Source organism: Mixophyes fleayi, chromosome 2 (genome assembly GCF_038048845.1).
Source record: "Mixophyes fleayi isolate aMixFle1 chromosome 2, aMixFle1.hap1, whole genome shotgun sequence".
Lineage (NCBI taxonomy): Eukaryota > Metazoa > Chordata > Amphibia > Anura > Limnodynastidae > Mixophyes > Mixophyes fleayi.
The window spans coordinates 154,353,988-154,377,283 of NC_134403.1; the positions used below are offsets into that span (position 1 = coordinate 154,353,988).

Genomic DNA, 23,296 nt, shown 5'->3' on the forward strand with positions numbered 1-23,296 from the left:
ACATTTTAGTACTTCCGTTGTCCTACTCACCAACAGCATATTAATCAGTAACATGTCTTATTTGGCAAAGTTATATCTTGGCAATTTTTCAAAACGAGAGGTAACCTTGTCGCAATGTTACACATTCAACCATCATGTAATGTTTTAAAATGTTTTGTTTTAAGAACTTTAGTTTTAACACTTGCATGTTTAGAGAAACACAGACCAGCCATAAGTAGTTACCATAAAATTTCTAGTCATCAGGAAAAACTTTTTCTTCAAGTCTATTCAAGATCATTTTATTTTATTTTTGGCACAATTTGTACATGGTTTTGGTAGCATTTTGAGATAAATATTTTATGGGATAGTTAACATAAAAATGAGCAAAAACAGGAAAAAAATTGCAAAATTAGCTATGGTTTCCCCCATTGTTAACAATATTGATGTATTTATTCTACGACTGCATCAACATAGACACTTAGAGGGGAATTCAATTAGCCTGAAAGTGTCTCCAGAACTTCCGAGAGACAATTTGTAGTGGAAAGTTTGTCAGAAATTTGTACCGTAATTGCCAGCAATGTGCGAGGTGCAATGTCTGTGAGCCACATCCCTAGCAACTGAATTTCCCCCTTAGCGGGAGAGTTAATTAAGCGCAAACTGCAGCGGGAGCCTTCCGCGATGTGCTCCTGCGAGCTTCCGTTTAATGCAGTACCGAAATCTCTGCTTAATTTTGCAACAGGAACAGCAGCCGTCAGTGACAGCCCAGTTACTGTTCAAGCGGTTCACTGTTGCAAACTTTACCCAAATTACACGTAGCTATATGCCCTTTAACCAGTATTGCTTAAATGTGCATATCTGCACTAAAGCCATAGGAGCCTATAATATTTTGTCTTTGTAGAACTTTCACTAAACAGATACAAGCTAATTGCTGATTTACCTACAATTTTATAGTAGATTTGCACATTTGATGGTGCCCTGTGAGTCAAATTTTGTAAGTGCAAATTCATTTTTGCAGTGGTTGAGATCAGGTCTCGTTCTACACTTCTGCCTGGGAAACATTTTGTGGATAGCATGTTTGTTGCATCATTTACTAGCTTTTTCACACCAAAATAACTTGGTAAATGTTTGGCACCTAATCAAGTAAAGATATGCTTATTGAAAAATTTTGAAATGACCATGGTTGTGGATGAGGCGTGGGTGGTGGTAAGGAGAGATGAGAGAGTGAATGTGGAAGGGGCAGATGGAGTGTGTGGCGAGAAGGGGACGTGTGCAAATGTATGTGCTAGAGAGATGCATAATAAAGTCACATTTTACTCATTATCTACAGTCACAGCCAAAAGTTTTATTTATTTATATACAGTCATGGTCAAAAGTTTTGAGAACGACAAGTATTGGTTTTCACAAAGTTTGCTGCTTCAGTGTTTTTAGACCTTTTTTTTTGTCAGATGTTGCTATGGTATACTGAAGTAAAATTACAAGTATTTCATAAGTGTCAAAGGCTTTTATTGACAATTACATTAAGTTTATGCAAAGAGTCAATATTTGCATTGTTGACCCTTCTTTTTGAAGACCTCTGCAATTCGCCCTGGCATGCGTTCAATCAACTTCTGGGCCACATACTGACTGATGGCCGCCCATTCTTGTCTAATCAATCCTTGGAGGTTGTCAGAATTTGTGGATTTTTGTTTGTCCACCCACCTCTTGAGGACTGACCACAAGTTCTCAATGGGATTAAGGTCTGGGTAGTTTCCTGGCCATGGACCCAGAATTTTGATGTTTTGAATCCCTGAGCCACTTAGTTATCACTTTTGCCTTATGGCAAGGTGCTCCATCATGCTGGAAAAGGCATTGTTCGTTACCAAACTGTTCTTGGATGGTTGGGAGAAGTTGCTCTTGGAAGATGTTTTGGTACCATTATTTATGGCTGTGTTCTTAGGCAAAATTGTGAGTGAGTCCACTTCCTTGGCTGAAAAGCAACCCCACACATAAATGACCTCAGGATGCTTTACTGTTGGCATGACACTAAACTGATGGTAGTGCTCACCTTTCCTTCTCTGGACAAGCATTTTTCAGATGCCTTAAACAATCTGAAAGGGGATTCGTCAGAGAAAATGACTACCCCAGTCCTTTGCAGTCCAATCCCTGTACCTTTTGCAGATTATCAGTCTGTCCCTGATGCTTTTCCTGGAGAGAACTGGCTTCTTTGCTGGCCTTCTTGACATCAGGTCATCCTCCAAAAGTCTTTGCCTCACTATGTGTGCAGATGCACTCACACCTGCCTGCTGCCATTTCTGAGTAAGCTCTGCACGGGTGGTGCCCCGATCCCAAAGCTGAATCAACTTTAGGAGAATGTCCTGGCGCTTGCTGGACATTCTTGGGTGCCCTGAAGCCTTCTTCACAACTATTGAACCTCTCTCTTTGAAGTTCTTGATGATTCGATAAATGGTTGATTTTGGTGCAATCTTACCAGCAGCAATATCAAGTGAAATAGCAAGTGAAGCCCTTTTTCGGCAAAGCAATGATGACTGCACGTGTTGCCTTGCAGGTAACCATGGTTAACAGAGGAAGAACAATGATTTCAAGCACCACCCTCCTTTTAGAGCTTCCAGTCTGTTATTCTAACTCAATCAGCATGACAGAGTGATCTCCAGCCTTGTTCTCGTCAACACTTACCTGGGTTAACAAGAGAATCACTGACCTGATGTCAGTTGGTCCTTTCTTTTGTGGCAGAGCTGAAATGCAGTGGGAATGTTGTTTTTGGGATAAAGTTCATTGTCATAGTAAAGAGGGACTTTGAAATTAATTGAAATTCATCTGATCACTCTTCATGACATTCTGTAGTACATGCACATTGCCATCATAAAAACTGAGGCAGCAGACTTTGTGAAAAGTAATATTTGTGTCATTCTCAAAACTTTTGGCCATGAGTAAAAGGTACTGTGGGCCCGACTCATTAAGGAACGTAAATACGGATACTTGCTGTATTTTGTGTGAAATTGCTCTACCCATGTCCAGAGACGTACTATATGCCAGAGAATATAAATGTATGCAATTCATCTTCCAGCTAAAAGGATACTTACGATAGCTTGCGATTTCATGGGCGAAAGGGGTATATGCAGTTAACCAATGTACAGTAAGGGCATTGACTAAGGGTGTGCCAAGGTATTTTTTATTTCTGGTTTTCAATAATCCCAAACCAAACAGCCACCGTTGTAAAGTTGTGAAAGTGTTAAGTACTGTACAAAAATACATTTGACATATGCATTAGAATTTATTAAAAATACACACAACTAAGCAACAATTTTAGAAAACGGAGCTCAGATACAATGCTACTGATCGGGATTAAGAGCACTGTTTTTAGTTACAACTAATGACCTCAATGCACACAAAGTGCTATGTAATTTATCAGAATTCTGGGATGAACACATTTTAAACAGATGAATGAATCAACTGTAAACATGAAATATAACAGCCGCATGGCTTTGGGACAGATTTTCTTCCCATTGGTTTGTAATGCAGGGGGACTGTGGAGTTGAATCATCTGTCTAGGTCATCCCCATAACGAGACCTTTGTGACATTGTCACATGTAGCATAATCATATACAGCTTGTATAGTGTAGGCTTAATACTGTAGTATGCACATCAAATGCAAACAAACAGAGCAGTGTAACCATGAATAATAGGGAGATACCCAACAGAGTATATGATGACAAGTCACAAGCAGCTAAAAGGGAGGAGTGGAAGTGCATTATTACCAACCATTCCTGATTTTTATAGACAGTCCAAGATTTTCAATACTAGTCCACAATAATTTTGCCTGACTACGACAGACTTTTCTTTTACTGGCCCTATTAAAAACCAGGGATGTAAACTTCCCCTGGGCCTTGCTGTCCTTGCTGTGCAGGGCTTCACCCAGAAGCCCCGCTAGAGAAACACAATATACCCTAAATAAAAAGTTAATGCCAACTCACATAGCGGACATTATCAATTGTCTGTTCTCTTTCAGTCCTAGACCTAGACTAGACTAGAGAGGGCATGGGGTATGAGATCACTGTGCCACAGACTCCTCTGATTGAAGTCCTATAGCTGATACATAACATCCAAGTAGTCCTGCAGGGGTGCCTTTATAGTTCTCAACTCCCTCTCTCCTCTAATGCGTGGTTGGACTGTTTACATTACCTGACAGGAAAGTAAAAGTTTGCATGGCTGTATATCCAAAGAAAGGTTAATACATTTGTGGGGATCCTGTATTTTTCTAGATAAATACAAGTGTATCAACAGAGAATTAATTAAAGTGTGTATATTCTTTTCATTTACAGGTTCTTTAATAATGACAGTTTGCTTTTATTACTCCCCATATTTTGGCTGCTGGATACAGATCTCTATCTGAATTCATACGACATATTTGTTAAACAGATTTACTATTCAATACAAAACAAATGTTTTTTGAATGTATTGTGATCATGAACGGGGTAGTCAGCTGTGGGGCAAGTTTATTATCTAAGGTCTTCATGAATTGTATGCTGTTTGAAACATCTTAATTGTAGGACACTCTGGGTGTTTAATAAAGGACATTAATAGAGGTCAATCTTACCATAATCTAAGCTCCTCTGTGTGCAGATAATGGAGGAGCACATGTATTTATGGCTTACAAGGAAATACTTCTGATGCAATCATGTGATATCATTAATGCTGTCCACACATTGATATCAGCAATGTGGTTCCATAATTTTGCACGTGTTTCTGCATCTGTTTTAAGGAATAACATGGACCTTGGACTGTAGATTATACAGATATGATCACGCTCCCTCAATTAAAAACTAACAAAAAAGTCACTTGAATTTAGAATTGAAAGAATGACCTTTTGTAAGGAAAAGTAAGTTGTGATACATAATTTACATATAGCGAGTTGACATGCTAAACGCGGGCTAAAAATATTTGAGCTGTGAGAGGCAGGTAAAGGAAGAAATACTCACTTACCTTTTTTGTTTGAAAAAATAAAGTTTTTACATATATAAATCAGACCTAAAAAAAAAATGTATTTTGCAAAAAACAAAAACAAAAAACCCCCCCCAAAAAAACAGCATTATCCTCTACCTTACAGCTGGCTAGATGCACTCTCTATTAGAGTGTAGCTGGCGAGTAGCTTACTGGTCAGATCCTTTAGCTATGCACAACCTAGACTGCATATAATGGATGATTTCAACTGGTTAGATTCAAAACCTATTTGTGCTAGTTAGTTTCAACACAATGATGTTGACTTGTAAGATACTGGATGGGGATGCGCACAGACAGTATATCCACAGCCACGAGTATTAAAAGCATGATCAATAAGGTACTCAATATATACACTACAAGAGAGTATATATGGCCAATGGTTAGATTTAGGATAAGGGTTATATTGGCAAAATATACCATTTGGGTGAATATTGCACATTTCCACTTATAAAAGGCCATAATAAGATTTTTGTAGTCTTCTTAATAAAATACAACATTTAAAATGGTTAGCGCCTCTGCAGCACCAAGGTGTCTTATGGATGCTTGTTAGAATTCAGTGTTCCATTTGCATAGTGCTACATTCAATATTTTTGGAGCGTAATTAATCCAGTGTGACAAACAATGACCGTTCCCCTTCCCTTCAATGTGCCAGCATGGAGCAATTTGAGTGCTATGAATGCTAGAGATTTTGAGCTGGAAAAATACTAGCGCTTAAAGGTCCTACATGACACCAGTCTAAGGATTAATATGTTTTACAGAGAACAACATTGTTTCAACACACTAAATAAAAATAGCAGCCCTGACAAGCTCAGATGCAGTGAATTGGATAGCAGAAAAGTGAAAGAGCTCAGACTACAATCTGCTAGTCAAGTTACAATTTCCAGATCATCATATATTTGGAGAAATTAAAAATATTTGGGGTCCCTTATTACAGTTGCAACCCCACATAAATGTTTTCACTTTTTTTTTTTTTTATTAACTAGCATGTATCTGATAGACATTAGCAATCCTCTACAAATCATTATATGCTTTCAAAAGCTCTCTCATTGTCAATAAAATGACTGCCAGACACAGTCATTATGTTACACAGACACAGGCTCACAGCTCTCAGTATGCTATGTGATGGCAGAGGGGTGGGAGAAGGAGGATGTCATAGTACAAGCAGAGCATAGAGGGAAAGCCGTCCTGCTCAATAACTTCCATGTGCCATGTGATTGTGGTTGCCATAGTAGTCCAATATTAAATCATTAATAGCAGCCTAAAAAGATTTTAAAAAACCCTGAAAATTGTAAACACCAACATCCTCCTTCTAGCCTGTCACAGTGCTTAATGTAAAAAAAAAAAGAAAGAAGAAAAAACAGAAAAAGGAAAAACACCTTATTTTTTTCACGGGATGCTGCTTTAGGGTTATGCCAAATAAGTGATTTGTTCGCTAAAAAGCATCTCATAGTGTTGAATATGGAACGGAGATAAGATAGCTTGCATGTAAAAGAAAAAAGTAACAAAATTCTACCCTTTTCACAGCAATTCCATTACAGGATGGGAGAGCAACACATTTCTGCTAAATTAATATAGATTTATGCTTAAATGTGCAGTATATATAATCTAATACCACATTTTAAAGTACTTTTTTTATATACAGAGGAAGCATTAAACTAAATTTAAAAACAAAATAAATAACTGTTAAGTATCATCCAACCATTGAAAAAAAACACATACAGATCAGTTTTCATATTCCACATGTGAAGGAGTGATTGCTCCCATTCTTGTGTACAGTGCTGCCTAAGCCTTGCACATGTAGCAGAAACAACATGCATAGAGACTGTATGAACCGGCTTCCAACAGGTTCATACCTAAAGCATGCACACAGCAGAGTGTGATGATTCACACTCACTTGGTTGCAAAGAGATGGCATATGGGTCCTGGATCACTCTCTGCTGTACCACATTAATCTGCACCAGGACACCTTAAGCCTGCCAACCCTAACTAGCTGCACCAATCATATCTGCAATACTATACTGTATTAACCCTATCTACAACAATCTTATCTGCAATATAAGTTTGTATTAACCTTAAAATATCTATACTATTCACCCCATAACACTGCAATAAAGTCTTATATTTTATATCTATGTTCTGTCCCTACAATATATTTAACCCTTACAACACTGTACTTATCCCTATCTAGCCCTGCTATAATACACTTAACCCTGCCTATCCTGTTGTCCCTGCAATTACCCATACTCCAAGCTCTTTCCATAGATTCATACTCTCTCAACACACACATGCAGTCTCACTCTCTCTCTCTACACATACACGCTCTCATGCTCTCTCCCCCACGCTCTCTCTCTCTTAATACACAACACACACTCTTTCTCTCCTATTACACTCTCGCTTACACCATACACATGCACACTTGCTTCCCAACAAGCTCTCTCTCACTCTAACTCTTAACAAAAACACACACACACACACAAGAGGAAAAACTGATATCCCATTCAGTCCCATTAATTCAGCTTTACGCACATCACTACATAAACATACACCAAAGAAACCCTGACGTTATATATACAAGAAAGCATTATAGAAACATAGTAACAGTGTGGTAACATAATACTGGGATTTAAACTGGAAACTTATTTCTGAGTGGCTTAGTGGTATTGTATAATATCTGATCTGTAGAGCTATACTATATTATACAGTATTACAGACTGTATGTAAGGATTTTATGTATGGTTTATATGTTATACGTTACTTCACCAAGTTATCTTGGTGAAGTAAACTATTTTGTACTATGGATTTGTTCATATCTTTAGGACAACTGAAAGGTTGAATGAATGAATGTTTTTTCTATACTAACAATACATTGTGGTCAAATTAAAAAAGACTTGTTTACATATAGTGATTAACACATCATGGCGGGTTACTTGACAGTTTTGATGAGACGTGGGATACTTGGGTGTTACAGACCAGGTCAACAAGGAAGGCACACTAGTAGATGCAAATAGCACAACAACTGAGACTTCGGGGTATATTTACTAAGCACCGATTCTCAGCGCTTTGCAGTCATGTGATTAAAACAGCCATTTTAGTAAAGACCAAACCCAATGGGCTTTTGCCTTTAATAAAATTGCCATTTTAATCAAATGACTGAAAAACGCTGAGAATCAGCGGTTCGTCCGAACCGCTGCTTAGTAAATATACCCCTTCCTGTCTATGGGTGTTGTGGTCCAAGCGAACGTTAGGTAAGTTGCAGAGAAAGATGCATCTTAAGAAGTTCTGAAATGTCACAGGTTCCGTAGTTATTCGACGTAACGAAAATATAGGTAAAAGCCGGAATTGTATTACACATGATGAATGAGGTTAATGTATCAGGGCATAAGTGTATCCGTCTCACTATTGGCCCAACAGTGTGGATTAGCACATTCTTTTACACCATAACATGGGTTTATAAGACATGCCGTATATTTCTGTGCAATACAAATGAGTGTACACATGGATAAGTACTCCCATATTAAGTTATCAAATATTTAGACAAGCAAAGATCTTTATCTTCAATTACATTACAATCAATACTTTGTGACGGCTCAGGATAATATTGAAGATGACTTTGCATGCTTTTTTTAATCTAAATACATCGCTTGTTGCCATAGAAATAATGATTCAGGCTATTGATTATAGAAGCTACCACAGGGAATCTCAGACTGATGTTCTGTAGTCATGACATGATTGTTTACTTAGGGATTATTCTTTGCAATCGCAATCAGGGCTGGATTTATAAATGCTAGTGTGCATTTAACACATTTTATCTGAAAGGAACTTTAAATTCATTTTAGATTTGCCTTTGGATTGTGCAATTGGGAACACAAAACATCAGTGTAAAAGATTACAGAAATGTTATAGTAATAAACAGTAGTACATGTAAATACATGGGTAACTACTGAGTTCCTGTCGCACATTATTTGCAAGACAGGAGTTAGACTGAGTACACACTACAAGGTTTTCAGACGAATATCGGACCAATCACCTAATAAACGACCACTTGGCCCGATATGACATTTGTGCGTACGCTCAAACGATGAACGATTATCGTTCCAAAACACATCATATTGTTGATGTTTACACCAAACTAAAAATCTTGTTCAACGATGTCGTGCCCATTCTGCAGTGTGTGTGCACTCACAATCAATAGAGTAGGCAGATCTCCATAGAGTTTACAAAGTCACTATCTTTTCAGGAGATGGTTATGACAGATGAAGAGCACAGATCTGAAATCTTGTAAAACGTGTTTAATGTGTACACATGAATCGGCATGCTGATCGGGACTTTTTTCTGTCGTTGGTAAAATTAACTATATTGAATTGGGAGAAATTTTCTGTAGTGCGTACCCAGCCTTACATTAAGAATTGCTGAAGTTATGCAGGCAGTAAGCTGGGATTCTGAACCTATGGGCGTCCATGCCACAAATGGTGGCAACAAATATATGTACAACCTACTGTTTATTATCAACTAAAACTATTTTAATATGTTTAACGCACAACACTTGTATGCACGTATGGTCATATACTCCAATTCAAATGGAAACGCTTGTATTTGTATAAGTGCACTCTCGCTATACGTTATTTGCCATATATAGACAAAACAGAACACAGTGCAGTATATGCACATGCATAAGGCCCATGCAAAATTACAACTCTTAATACAATCATTAATAATATGTTTTTGTTTTTTCAGTTTTCTTTACATGAAATACATAAATCAGGGTGTTCTTACTGTACGCTGCACATAAAATGCATTTCTCTTACTTGCAAACACATGTTCTGGCATGTATAAGTGTAGCCATCAGTCAGCACTTACACCTGTCCTGTAGCTGGTGCAAATGATACGGCTATAAAGACACCACGCACTTAAGAAAACTTGACTCAGCCACATGTGCAAAGGCACCTCCCTGACACACCCTTACAGTACATTGCCAACATCTGTCCACCCCTTCTCACGGCCACTATGCCTTTCAAAGTCATAGGCAGTAGTAAGTGGCAATTGTATTCAGACATGAATTGCACGCAATTGCGTTCATTGGCGCAAGTCCCATTCTGGTGCATACGCAGAGCTATTTCATTCAAGATACAGCATGAAGATTAATCAGGCCCCCAATGGGTACCAATTTATCTCCTTTAAATAAACTTGCTCTGCAAGCTGTAAATCTGTTTTGCACTGCTGTGCTAAACTTGGAGCACCAATGCACCTACTCCATACCAGGCACACTTTACCCAACTTTACCCCACACTTTACCCAACTACCTTCAAACATTACAAATGTTTGCTCCTCTGCAAAGGCAACTATGGTGCTTTGTAAACCAAAGCACTTTAACAGAGATCAAGAGGTACTTGGGCAAATTGAGTAGCATGCAACTGCCAAAGCCTTGGCCATTTTGCGCTTCATAAACTACCTCCATTATGCATAGAGATCAACAACACTTCCCCATTGGTTTCACGGAGTTGCATACTGCTTGGAACACAACTTGAAAAACGTATAGTGTATACAAGACCTTTGTATGTATTTCTGATCTGTTTAGAAACACCTACTCTGACAACAACAAAGAACACCCTAGTAATGCCAGAATTAGAAATGAAGAGCAGATTTACAATAAACGTTACTTGATTACTTGTTAAGATAAAAAAAAGGGACAAAACCCATACTACAAAATGTTTTGGACTAGATTAAACTTTGGCGTTGGCTTCATGACAGTAGTTTAGTTGCCTTTGCTGCTTCCTACAAATAATGCAAAATAAAGCTGTTAAAATCTAGGTAACCACTTAGTTTTGTTAAATCAGCACACTTGAAACCACCACAGCACATAAAAACACTCCTGTGTAGAGTGTATTTCATTGTAATAAAGATTTAAAGTGACAACAGCTAGAGTGAGCACTGACTGATCTTTATCTTGAGTATGCTGAATTTTTAAAGGCACCCTAACCTAAATTAAGTGTTGATCCAGCATATTAAAACATTATCATACCATACCAGAACTTAAAATTTGTGGTATTGAAAATATACTTGTGCTAGCTTAGCTGGGTGTAAGCTATTGTCCTGTTTTTAAAATGAGGGTGGCTTCCTACGGTGTCCAACAGAATTCCTAACAAATTACTGGCACTTTTGCATATACATATGTGGCTGTTGGCAATGCAGGTAAGTACCAAAATAAAGGTAACACCAACATGTATTAAACAGGGCATTGGGCTACCAAAGTATCCCTCCATGTGAACTTCTCAACAGAATGTTCTTAATGAAGTTAACCGATTCATAGATTGTGTTTCTCTACCATGTTGAACCACTGCATGGAGATCGCAGTATAGGAGCAGACGTTTCCATCCGCAAGAGATGTTATCTTTCCATCAGACTTCCATGCCAAAACAGTCTAAGGCAGTTTTGCACATGAAATAGATACCATCAAGTCATGTTACATGATTAGCCAGCTGCTTCTGTCCATCATTTTTATGTATGACGCTAAACATGCTTTGTTTAATTTATTCTATGTGGAATCACCTGCTTTTTATATACATTATATCCTTCAGTTAATGACGTGTTTCCTTTATATTCTCAGGGACCTGTAACTTCTATTTATAAAACACATTTGCATACAGAATATAAAATATGATAATGGAAAGTGATAAATGTTTCATATTTTGCTGGTGGTAACAAACATTTTCTGCAGCTGAAAATCTTACCCATGGATTCTGATGTTTGGCTGCCAACAACACGAAGCAACATGGGCTGGTTGCTCTCTGATCTCTGCAGCGAAGGAGTAGGAGAAGAAAATGTTGTACCATTCACCTTTGCCTCAGCTTGCGGCTAAAACACAAGCAAACGAAAGAAATCCACAGGCAAATAATGATTCTCAACCTAAACATTGAGTGTCAAGTTCAACATGTGTCAAGAATGAATATATGCTGTTTGGAACAAGAAAAGCAGAGGAAGATTTGGGATTTACTCTAAATACTCTACACTTTGACTGGAATGAGCCACAAGCTGCGAAGACTTAATGCTGCAACAATGGATGGTTCTGTAAGATCAGCACAGCAAGGAAGACAGTTACTCTGCTGTAGCAGCCCACTGCAATAGGGCCAGGCAGCACAAGTCAGAAAAAAATCATCCATTCTGGCAGCATATTGAGTTATTCACGGGCAGCAGTACGGGGCGTAGTTTTAGGAAACAGCAGATACTGGCAGGAGGATAGGAGTGGTTTTATCATAGCTCAGTTGGTGGATACTCTAAGCTGCAAGGAACAGTATTTCTCTCTTCCTGCTTCCTCATTCCCATCTATCTCTTGTAATCTAATGTTATATGAGCAGGGCCTTATCACCACTTTGTCTGTCGTACCCAGTTAGTTTATTACTTTACTGTGTTTGTCCCCAATTGTAAAGCGCTACGGAACATGTTGGCGCTATATAAATAAATGATGATGATTATATGCCAAAACTCTATACAAACAAATATGGCATAAACCACTGAAGGACCAGGAATACAAAATATGAATAGAACTGGTAAGTGAATTTGTTTTTGCCCCCGACTCATCCCTACACAAACTGACTGTGTCAAACTGCATTTTAGTAAACCTACTTTAAAGACCTATTTAAATAAATATACCTACCACTTTAACACACAGAATGCCATATATTCTTTTATAGACTGGCTACACCTATACTAAGCTACGAACTACCAAATGTCTATGAAGCACTACTCAACTTTATGGCACTGAAGGAGCTTGTGACATACCTGCTCTAGCAATTGTCTAAGCCGGTGCAATTGTGACTCTAATTGCTTGTTGTGATCTTCCAGTATTTGCATTCTGGCTTCGAGACGTCCCTTGTGCTGGCGCAGTAGCTTGGCTTCTGCAATGAGTTCTGCATCACGTGGGCTCTGTGGGGACGCTGGCAACATTTCTGGAGGGGAGGGCAGTGGGGACAATCCCTTGTTATCATGTTGCTCCTTCAACCGATCATATTCAGACTGCAAATTTCTTTGGCAAAAAAGGAAAAGTAATCAGGCATGAGGAATAGATATTTATAATACACATGCACTAAAAGTTCAAGGAAATTCATACTGTATGTATAATTAAACTACTTAAATAACAGCGATATTTATAAACCTTATATTTTAAATAATCAGGCCTAAAAGTTATCCTGTGTTCCTGAGCATCTTGTACTTATAACTATGTAAAACTATTCTTCTATTTCATGCAATTTATATAGCACCGACATTACGAAACAACGTAAAGGGTAGCCGTACTTATAAGGAGGAACATAACATAAAAAAAATAAAAATGGCCAGTATAAAACAATAGGTGTGGAGGACCATGCAATCAAGGACACTTACAACTTATCAAATAAATTGGAGAACTAACATACACAGGGTACATGAAGAAAAAAGACTGTTAACCAGTCCCCAACAATTAATCACACAGGTTTAATTGTGAGCTAAACTACATCATCCTTGTTAAATTATGGATGTTGCCTTTTGCAAGAGCAACCCTCGAGAGGTGGCTTCTGTTTCGTAGAGCACCTGTGGTAAATCCTGGACTGTGAGGGACCTTCACATAGGAAAGGAGGGTTATTGTCGAACTATGACCAAAGGGTGGAATTCCTCTTGAAAACAGCAGATGGCACCAGCCATCACATCATCACTGTTGTATTTCTGCAATTACACCCAAGTGTAACTAATCATACAGATATTATGAATGTTAAACTAACCTATTCTCTTCTTCCAAGTCAGCAAGGATCCTTTCCAGTTCCCCTCGCTCTTCACTCTCCAAGGAGATCAGTATCTGTGCAGGGCTTCGGGGTTGGCTTAGAGGGGACTCCTGGTTTAAGCTTTGGCAGTAGTGCTGGATAAGCAAATGTTCATCATCTCTGCAGAACAAAGAACGTGTATGTTTGGTATAATGCAAACCAATCTAACAGAGTAATTGGTGATTTGTAAACCAGAACATGGGAGAAAATAATTTGCATTGTACCTGCCTAAGGCTGGGTACACACTACAGTGTTTTCAGCCAATTATCGGATCAATCAGACGATAAACAGTGTGTACACTGCAATCACAGTGTGTACACCGCAACCATGAGCAATTATTGTTCCAAAGCCCATTGTATCGTTTTTAAACTGGATTCTCGCTCGTCACATACTGATCGTGACTTTATCTTTTTTATTTTTCTATCAGTTGTTGGTAAAATCATTATAGAGAACACATCGGGAGAGGGAGACATTTTCTGTAGTGTGTACCCAGCTTTAGATATAAACAAATAAAAATAAATTGTAAAAATATCGGCTTGATATCGCTAATACTATACAATTTTATAAAGGCATACAGTAAATAATACTCCTAAAGAAAAATTTCTACTAAAAATTAATGATATTATATAAAAAAAAATGTACCAACTGAAAGTGAAGCTTATAGTTAGGTCTATTACCACAGATATTTATATTACTGTTTTGAGGCTATTAGCCAGAGTCGGAACTAGTAATTATTTTACTGTATTTTTCTCTGTGGAAGTTGCCTTATCTGTATTTCTTTAGAAAAAAAAAGAAGAAAAGAAATATGGGGGTATTCAATTGTTCCTCCGGGCACCGCCGGAACGAGCGCGTTAAAACTATTACCGTTTATACGGTAATTACTCGCTCAATTTCAGCTCGCAGCTCCCTGAGCAGCGAGCTGAAATTGAGTGAGTAAATTACCGTATGAACGGTAATTACGCGCAATATTACCGTATAAACGGTAATAGTTTTAACGCGCTCGTTCCGGCAGCGCCCGGAGGAACAATTGAATACCCCCCATAATGTCTGATAAGAACAAGAATTCTTGTGCAGAATTTTATACCTGCCAAGTCTGAAAAATAGATGTATCTAGAACTAAATGTATTGAAGATAAAAAATAGAACATGGAGGACATTTTTCTCCTATAAGGATACAGAGTGGAAGGCATTCTGAACAAAGAACCATACCGTTCACTCAGATGCATGTATTTGTCATAAGCATTTCTTTTTTTCATATAGGGCAACTTTTATTTTATGTTCAGTGGTCCTTTAAAGACATCAGCAAGAAATATCCTTAAATGATCAAACAAGTCCCCCGTTTGCATGTAAATAGGAAGCATTCCGCTGTCAGAAGTAAGCTACATGGATAACCACATATTGTTAACTGAGCTGCTTTTAATTGTGTAGTAATAAAGGACAAATCATTATTTAGACACCACAACCATTTATCTTCCTCAGGCAAAATTATTGTATTTGCATTAGTTTCAATCTATAGTGAGATGGAGCAATATGTCAATTGCTATTAGTCTTTTATCACCTTCCAAATCTGTCCTGAGAACAGGCAAGCATAGGAAATTAATCTAAATCACTAAGGCACAAGAATATTAAGAAGGGCACTTAAAAGAAAGAGCAAACATGAAAAGATAGCATTTATACTAGAATCTGAAAGAGCTGGATGATTACTAGAGATGCATATTTAACCAATGGTATTACCCTTTTGATATTTCAAATGCTCTTGCTGAACAAGTGTTCCAAAGAGTTACTTGGCTACTCTTGTTTTATAACAACTCTTTAGATGTAGGTTAAAGTATCACACCACATAAAGACAGCAAATAGCTCCCATTCACAAAATCTTTACCAAGGTGCAGGCTTTATTTGTCCCCTTTAAGAACATATGTTTTATTTCAATCTCAGACTGCTGATGTTTGTTAAAAACATATATTTATAACTGACTAATTCACACTTGACTTTGTGTTTGCGATAGGGACCAATCATTCTTAAATTACGCACACACTAATCTGGCAGGCTGACTTGGTTGCTATTGTCCAATATTTGCTTGACAATGACATTTGTGTGCTGAAAATATTGTTGGTAACGAGCGGTTACAATTTTGAAATACCATTTCGCTGAACACTTGTAAGCATCCAATACGCTTCCAGTAATGTGACACATGTCAAATTACCGATGGCCAAGGTTCTTATTATAGGTCATTATTTATTTTTCAGTTACATAAGTGTCACTATATCCACCTATCTATACTACATACCAAATCTACAGAAATAATACAATAAAATTAAACATTGATACAGTGCTAAATAATACAATATCGCATTTTAATCAGATACCACTATAATAGAATACGTACATGCTTTCATTTGGGGAAATGCTATCATTTAGATATGATCCATTGCTGTTTTCCATTTCTGCTAGCCTGTGGAGACATTAGGTTACCAATGTTAATTGGATCGGCTTCTGTGACAAAGCATGGTTACATATTCACGAAAGCAAAAGCACATAATGATATGATCTCTCTGAACTAGCAGGTTTCCCACCTTTCACCATTAGTATCAGGAGCAAATCACATTTCTCCTGTCCACTACAAACGGCCTCCAATGTATTTAGTTCTTATTTTTATGTACTAGGTCCTCATGCGGTGATGGCTATGCTGTGACACTCCAGATGTTGTGAAACTACAGTTAGTTATCTACTGGCAAAGCATGCTGGGGATTGTAGTTTCACAACACCTGGAGTGTCACAGGTTAGCTATCATTGTCCTAATGGGTAATTTATGTCTACCTCTAACCGATTGTTACAGTTAAGGGTAACATTAGGATTGTATTTTCCTGCATATTCTCCTTTATAATAAACAGTAATGTAAGTGAGGGGGTTAATTCCCTAATTACAGCTGGATATATTTTGCTAGAGGAATGAACATTTCCGCTCCATCTCTCTCGGACATGTCCTTGCATGTACCACATTTACAGTGCTAGATTGACAAATTATTTCCATTTGAGGTTTAGTCAAGTTTACAGTGCTGAACACTAGTAAATAAAGCATTGTTTTATGGTACATGGAATACTCTCTCAGGCATACCGCAGATTACACATGCAGATATGTTTCTGTCATCACCACTGTTATAACGATATATCAGGTTGGATCAGGATATAGCAAAATATTTTTAATAATTCAAAATAAAATCTTTTCAAAATCTGTACATAGCTTAAACAATTAACAGTGGAATATCCTGTGCACCCCATAAAAAAAAAAAAATCTGAAAGGAGTCAACACCTTTCCAATACCCCTAACTAGCACTGTGCAGTAGGGAAAACAGCACATACATAAGACAAGTACATACAAGGTAGACAAAATAAATGCAGACATGAAAACAAAGGGTAAGAAGGACCCTGCTCATTAGAAAGCTTACATTCTAAGTGGAATAGGGCACACCTAAAACAAGAGGAGCAAATGTGGCTCAGAGTGGAGATTGTGACAGTTGTGAGGTACATTAGTGTGATTAGTGTCATTGTTGATAAGGTCACCTCTAAAAAAAAAAAAGTTTTTTCAAAGAGTGTCTAAAGATTTGAAGGCTGTGGGATTGAGCATGGTAAGGAATTCCATAAGTGGAGAGCAGCACGGGAGAAGTCTTGTAGGCGGGAGTGAGAGGTGGTTACCAGAGATGAGACAAGGCGAAGGTCAGAAGTAGATCCAAGAGGACGGGAGGGACAGTATTTTGATACGAGTTGACATGTATGCAGAGGTAGTGCTGTGGAGGGCTTTGTGGGTAAGGATGAGTAAATTGAATTTGACTCTGGAGGACTCAGGGAGCAAGTATAGGGATTTGCAAAGTAGAGTAGCAGATGTCGAGCGGCGAGGGAGTGGAAGATCAGTCTTGCAGCAGCATTTAGGATGGACCGAAGTATGGATAGATAGGTGTCAGGAATGACAGATAGGAGTTTGCAATAGTCAATACAGGACATGATGAGAGAATTAATACATTTTGGTAGCATGTTGAGTAAGAAAAGGGCGTATTTTGTTAATGTTTTTAAGGTGGAGTCGACAGAAATGGGAGAGAGTCTGAAAAAAGCAGAGGGCGGAGTCAAGTGTGACACCAAGGCTATCTATCTAGATAGAGGGGCCTAGTAACTGTGCAACATATGCCGTGCATTCGTGGAATGGTATAAACCATTATTTTAATTGTGAGTGTTTGCAGGGGTCTATTCAAGAGAGGAGTATGAGGGAGGATGAATTAAATATTACAACAGTTAAGAATCTACCATTTTGCTGTAAACAATCACTGGTATAAAAGTTACACTTTTAACTCTTAAATTCAAAAGATTAATGTAAACAATGTTCTCAAAGCCTTCCACATTTCTGTTTGTGCAATTCAAAAAGCAGCATTTTTCTGATCGCTGTTGTTATGTGCCCTAGCACAGATATCCACAGCGTATGACTATTAGAAACTTGGACAAGGGAAGGACACACTTTAACTGTAGAATTCCTCACTAAACAGAACCTGTCATCCAGATGAAGCAGACATCTTTCTCAGTGCAATGTACATATATAGATAGGATATATCTGGATGGTAATGCCTTGATTTATTTCACACACGGCAGATTAATGAACTATAGGGATATTCTATAAAAATACATATGAATTATAAAACACCATGGCACATAGACTAATGGAGGTGTATAGTCAAATTGTTTGTTCAAGCTCATATCCTCCAATTGATAATAAGATGACTTGCTAACATTGCTATTTATTTCCTTATGGTTAATAAGATTTACGATTATCAGGGTGTCAGCAGTTGTAAGGGTCATGGCACAAAGATGTTTTACCATAATTAAATGCTCTCCTATATCCTTTTAACAGGTGCCTGCTAAGACATGAGATCTCAGCTAAGACAAACAAAGCATAGTTTGTAATAGGGGTAGGGTACTATTAAAAGTCTAATATTGAAGTTGTATAATACTTGTACAATCAAATAGAAAAAAACGGCTATAAATAGTAAAACAAATTAATATGTAAGCACAAAAAGGGATGTTTCGATTATATATCATCACTGAACACCAGTCTTTTCTATTCAGAATATGTCAGCCTGTAGTAGGCTCTTTAATTAACATCTGTAAAGTTGTACTAAGCTGATGGGATACTGCCATGACATTTTAGAGGGCATTTGGAGTATTTATCATATTACATTTTCTGACACGCCGGTGGTATGTCTTTTGGGCTTCTGAGATATATTGAAAACAAATACATTTCATTCCACAGCTCTACGCAAGTTCTTATTACTATGCAGAAAGAACAGTGCACATCTCTGCATCTCCCAACAACCCTCCAACCACCTATTGCACAATGGGGCAAACTTACGAAACCAAATTATACAATAAGAAGTTAATATAAGAGCATCCTCCTCTGCCTCCCCTCTCTGTCTTTCCTTACACTGGCTCCCCTTCCCCTACAGAATCCTTTTCAAACTCCTCACCACCACTTACAAGGCTCTCTCTCAGTCTACTGCCCCTTACATCCCTAACCTCCTCTCCATTCACACTCCCGCCCGCTCCCTGCGCTCAGCCAATGATCGCCGCCTCTCCTCCACTCTGATCACCTCTTCCCACTCTAGAATCCAAGACTTCTCCCGTGCTGCCCCCCTTCACTGGAACGACCTCCCTCGCTCCATTCGTCTCTCACCCAATCTGTGCTCCTTCAAGCAGGCTCTTAAAACTCACCTGTTCCTTAAGGCCTACCAACCATCCACTTAACCTCTCACCTCTTCTGGTTCTCCCCTGCCCCCTTTCTCTCTCCCCGTTGCTTCACTGGCTCCCTTATGTACCTGATTCTGTTTACCCTCCCTTAGGATGTAAGCTCGTATGAGCAGGGCCCATCTTCCCTCCTGTCTCCATACCTGTTCTTCCACTCCGTCTCTACTGTATCTGCCTGCCTGGAGTTTCTGAAGTACTGGTACTTTGTGTTTATTGTTCTGTACTGTCTTACCCTGTATAGTCTACTGTGTGTACCATGTACGGCACTGCGGAAACCTTGTGGCGCCTTACAAATAAACGATAATAATCTGTGCTGGCCAGATAAAACTTATTAAGGTCTGGAATAACAGAGTTGAAAATTAACTTTACTCCTCCCTCGAAGCCTTCCTAAAAAAAAAAAGGGATATGTCTTGTCCTTAGGAAGGATTGTACAATGGAATGAGGACTTGCACAACAATAGTGTACAAATTATAGAAAGTAGCAAGACCAAAGTTTTCATTTTTCTTTTTTTACCGTACCCCATTTGAATGCATTTGCAGACACCATATGTAATGGAACGATACCCCAAATACATGGCTTCCTGTTTGACCCTGCCATACCCACGCGGTTAGAGGGAACTAAGCCACCCAGCGGATGAGGAGGCATGTTAAGACACAAGACTGGGAATAGCTAAACGTTCCATTTAAAATAAGATCAACTAAACCTCCTACAAGGTATACTACAGGTAGTACTATAATCCATTCACCCAATTTCTAGAGAAAAACTGTGGCCACAAGGGGACCCTAATGTGCATCTGGTGATCGTGCCTACTTGAGGCCCTAGGAGCAAAGGACCCATGGGTATTCCTTCATTGTTATCCCTGCAGGAACTTAATTCATTTTCTAAGAAATGAACTTGACATTTACCAGCCAAAAACTGGAAGAAGCCAATCTCCCCATCTTTTTCAGCACTCAAACAGCAAATTTGACACATAGCAACTATACAGGAAATTACTTATAACATTCATGATGAACTCCTGATTCTTTGCAGAGAGCAGGGTTCTACCTCCACTTGAGGTTCCTCCTTTTGACCCATGTACGGTGAGAAATCTTTCATCCCACAAGTTATAACCTAGCACCAAGAGACTCTTCCTACTATATAGTCGCTGTCTCTAGGCACCCTACATGCATCTTTAATGTAGGAAGAGAAAGGACACTGTAATCTTTCTACTAAGCCTGCACCACCCTTCCAGCGCCCACTCATCACTCCCCCTTTTTCTTAAAGTCAGTCACATTCACCTTTGCTTTAGATCAATATTGTCCTTGTTATTTGTGATCATGCATGATGTTATTGTATAATGCACCCACTGTTCTGCTGTATCAATATATGTTTCTTGTTTTTCCAACCACCCAAAATAAGTAATTATTAAAAAAAAAATACAAAATTGCTTGATGGTTGGTACCATGTTAGGATCATAGATCCCCGGAGCGGGCTTTCTGAAACAAAGACTTACGAAGAAAACCCTGTGACAGAAATAAAATGTGATTTAGTGTTTGTAGTTTTTTACATTATGTTTAAAACTTGTGGTTCTATCTTCTCCATCTCTAACTTGTTCCTATTTTATTGGCAAGAAGTTTTAGAACCATCTATAAGTGCTAAAGAACTGAGGTGTGAACTATGTAACCACAATGATATATTGTTCTTTGTCTTATTACTATGCCATGGGACTTTCCATCCCTGTTACTATATGCCTATATAAAGAATAGTATATGTTAGAGAGAGAGACCCCTTTGAATGTCCAGAGAGTAAGTTAGAATATCTTTTTCGATGTTACAATAAATCATTCTGATCATCTACAACATATCCTGGAGTCCAGTCTCATACTACCCTACATTCTTCAAAAAGCTGTTTCAAGTAGAGTGTACACACTGAAAGGGCACTGGCTCCAACATCTCTCAATACTCAAGAACTATAGGGAAAAAAAAACAAAAAAAAAAACAGACATTGCCTCCACAAAAAATCTCTTGTGTTAATGGGGAAGACATTCTATTTAGTTTTACAGATTAACTTATTACAGTAGCAATGAAATACAGTTGCATGTATTTACATAAGAATACAAAACAGTGAGAAGCCAAACACAGACATGCAAAAATCAAACATTTCAAACAAATGTGAAACAAAGAGAAAACACATTAGAAAATGATTTAATGACTCATTATGCCCCAATGATATTCAGATCCGCACTATGTTTTCTAATGCAGTATAGGTTAATATGCGTGTGTGTGCGCACAAAAGGTGAATGGAAGAGACAAAGGCATTTTAATAACACCTGCACCCTTTTCCCCTATTGGGAAATTAAACACATTAGTATACAATTATATGTTTTGTACATATTTCAAGTACAAACTCAAGGCGCTTATTAGTAAGTTGCACAAACTTATACTTTCCTTATTATGTATATTAAGGTTGTGGTGGTTTTAGCTCTGTATGTAATTTGTATTCTATATAGTTTTATATCTGATTATTTTTAATATTTTTTTTTTTTAAGTGCAACATAGTAGATTTTTGCAATATCTGTATTATTGAATATATGCTTTACTATTACACAGGAGCAATCAAAGTTGCTAGTGCAAGAGAGATTGTGGAATTAGGTTGCATACATTTTACCGCTTCATTTCTCAGGTCCTGCTGAGTAACAGGCATGAAATGCTAGATAGAGGTTTAATAGCAGACTGACAGATAGGAAAAAAAAAAAATCAACAAATCGTTGCAGAGTATGGAAGACTCTCCTGATGGAATGAACTAAACGGTACAAGGCTCTCGGATATGTTTTGGATGCTTGTGCCATAGAGTCATACCTGCTAGCATAATGTTCAATTCGTGAGTGAGTGTCATCGTGTGATAGCTGGGGAGATGAGGCAGGGCTGTGGAAAGAAGAATTTAAACACAATTCAATTTTCACATTAAGAAAGGTGCTTGAGCTGCATTGTGTCACGGACTGCTCTTTGCCAAGTAATAACCAGTAAATTATGTATAAGCTGGACACTTTGTGTGTTTAACGTATACTGTGCCATCTGCTTAGGATGGAAGCACTGCCATAAAAGTTAAACAAATTTCACATTTTAAATTCCCAATAATTCCGTCTTCTCTTCCTTATCCTGATCCAATCAATATAACAGGACGAAAATGTCATATCTGAGTAAATCTTGAAAGTTATTCAAGCCAAAATAAATGCCAAAACATTGGAAACTATGTTTAAACAGAGTCAGTGTATACATAATACATGTCTAAACTTGATCTATTGTGTTTCTCAGCTATTGGAAATAGCATAACAATTAATCACAGACTCTGTACAGAGGGACAATTGCTACAGCCATCTCCATTTTTTATAGCACCTGTGTACACAACAAAGCTGTTGCAGTTGTGTCAAATTCCACGAGAAACCGTCCACATGTGTAAGCCATAACAAAGAAAAAGGACAGAGACCAAGAGAGAAAAACAAGCACAGTCTCTTGCGATATCGAAACAAGAGGTCAGTGGATTTTACCAATCAAGAAAAGGTCATAACAGAGAAGTATATATATCCCGATCAGCTACAACATTAAAACCACCTGCCTAATATTGTTTAGGTTCCCCTCGTGCTGCCAAAACACCTCTGACCCATTGAGGCATGGACTCCACAAGACCTCTGAAGGTCTCCTTTGGTATCTGGCACTAAGCCGTTAGCAGCAGATCCTGTAAGTTGTGGAAAGGGGCCTCCATGGCTAGG

General features: G+C 38.1%; 1 protein-coding gene across 10 annotated transcripts in view; it reads right to left on the reverse strand.

Moving 5' to 3' along the window:
• The window catches only part of DMD (dystrophin), a 1,967,742-nt gene that overhangs the window by 14,241 nt on the left and 1,930,205 nt on the right, over nucleotides 1–23,296 (reverse strand). For 7 of the 10 annotated variants that reach the window (XM_075200299.1, XM_075200296.1, XM_075200298.1 and 4 more), the window contains 5 exons: nucleotides 22,386–22,451; nucleotides 16,152–16,217; nucleotides 13,728–13,886; nucleotides 12,754–12,997; nucleotides 11,706–11,829 (listed from right to left, as the gene is read on the reverse strand). In XM_075200299.1, coding sequence (XP_075056400.1) covers nucleotides 11,706–11,829; nucleotides 12,754–12,997; nucleotides 13,728–13,886; nucleotides 16,152–16,217; nucleotides 22,386–22,451 — 659 coding nt within the window. The remainder of the gene's footprint in view (nucleotides 1–11,705; nucleotides 11,830–12,753; nucleotides 12,998–13,727; nucleotides 13,887–16,151; nucleotides 16,218–22,385; nucleotides 22,452–23,296) is intronic. The other 3 variants (XM_075200300.1, XM_075200295.1, XM_075200297.1) reach the window with 1 other exon arrangement.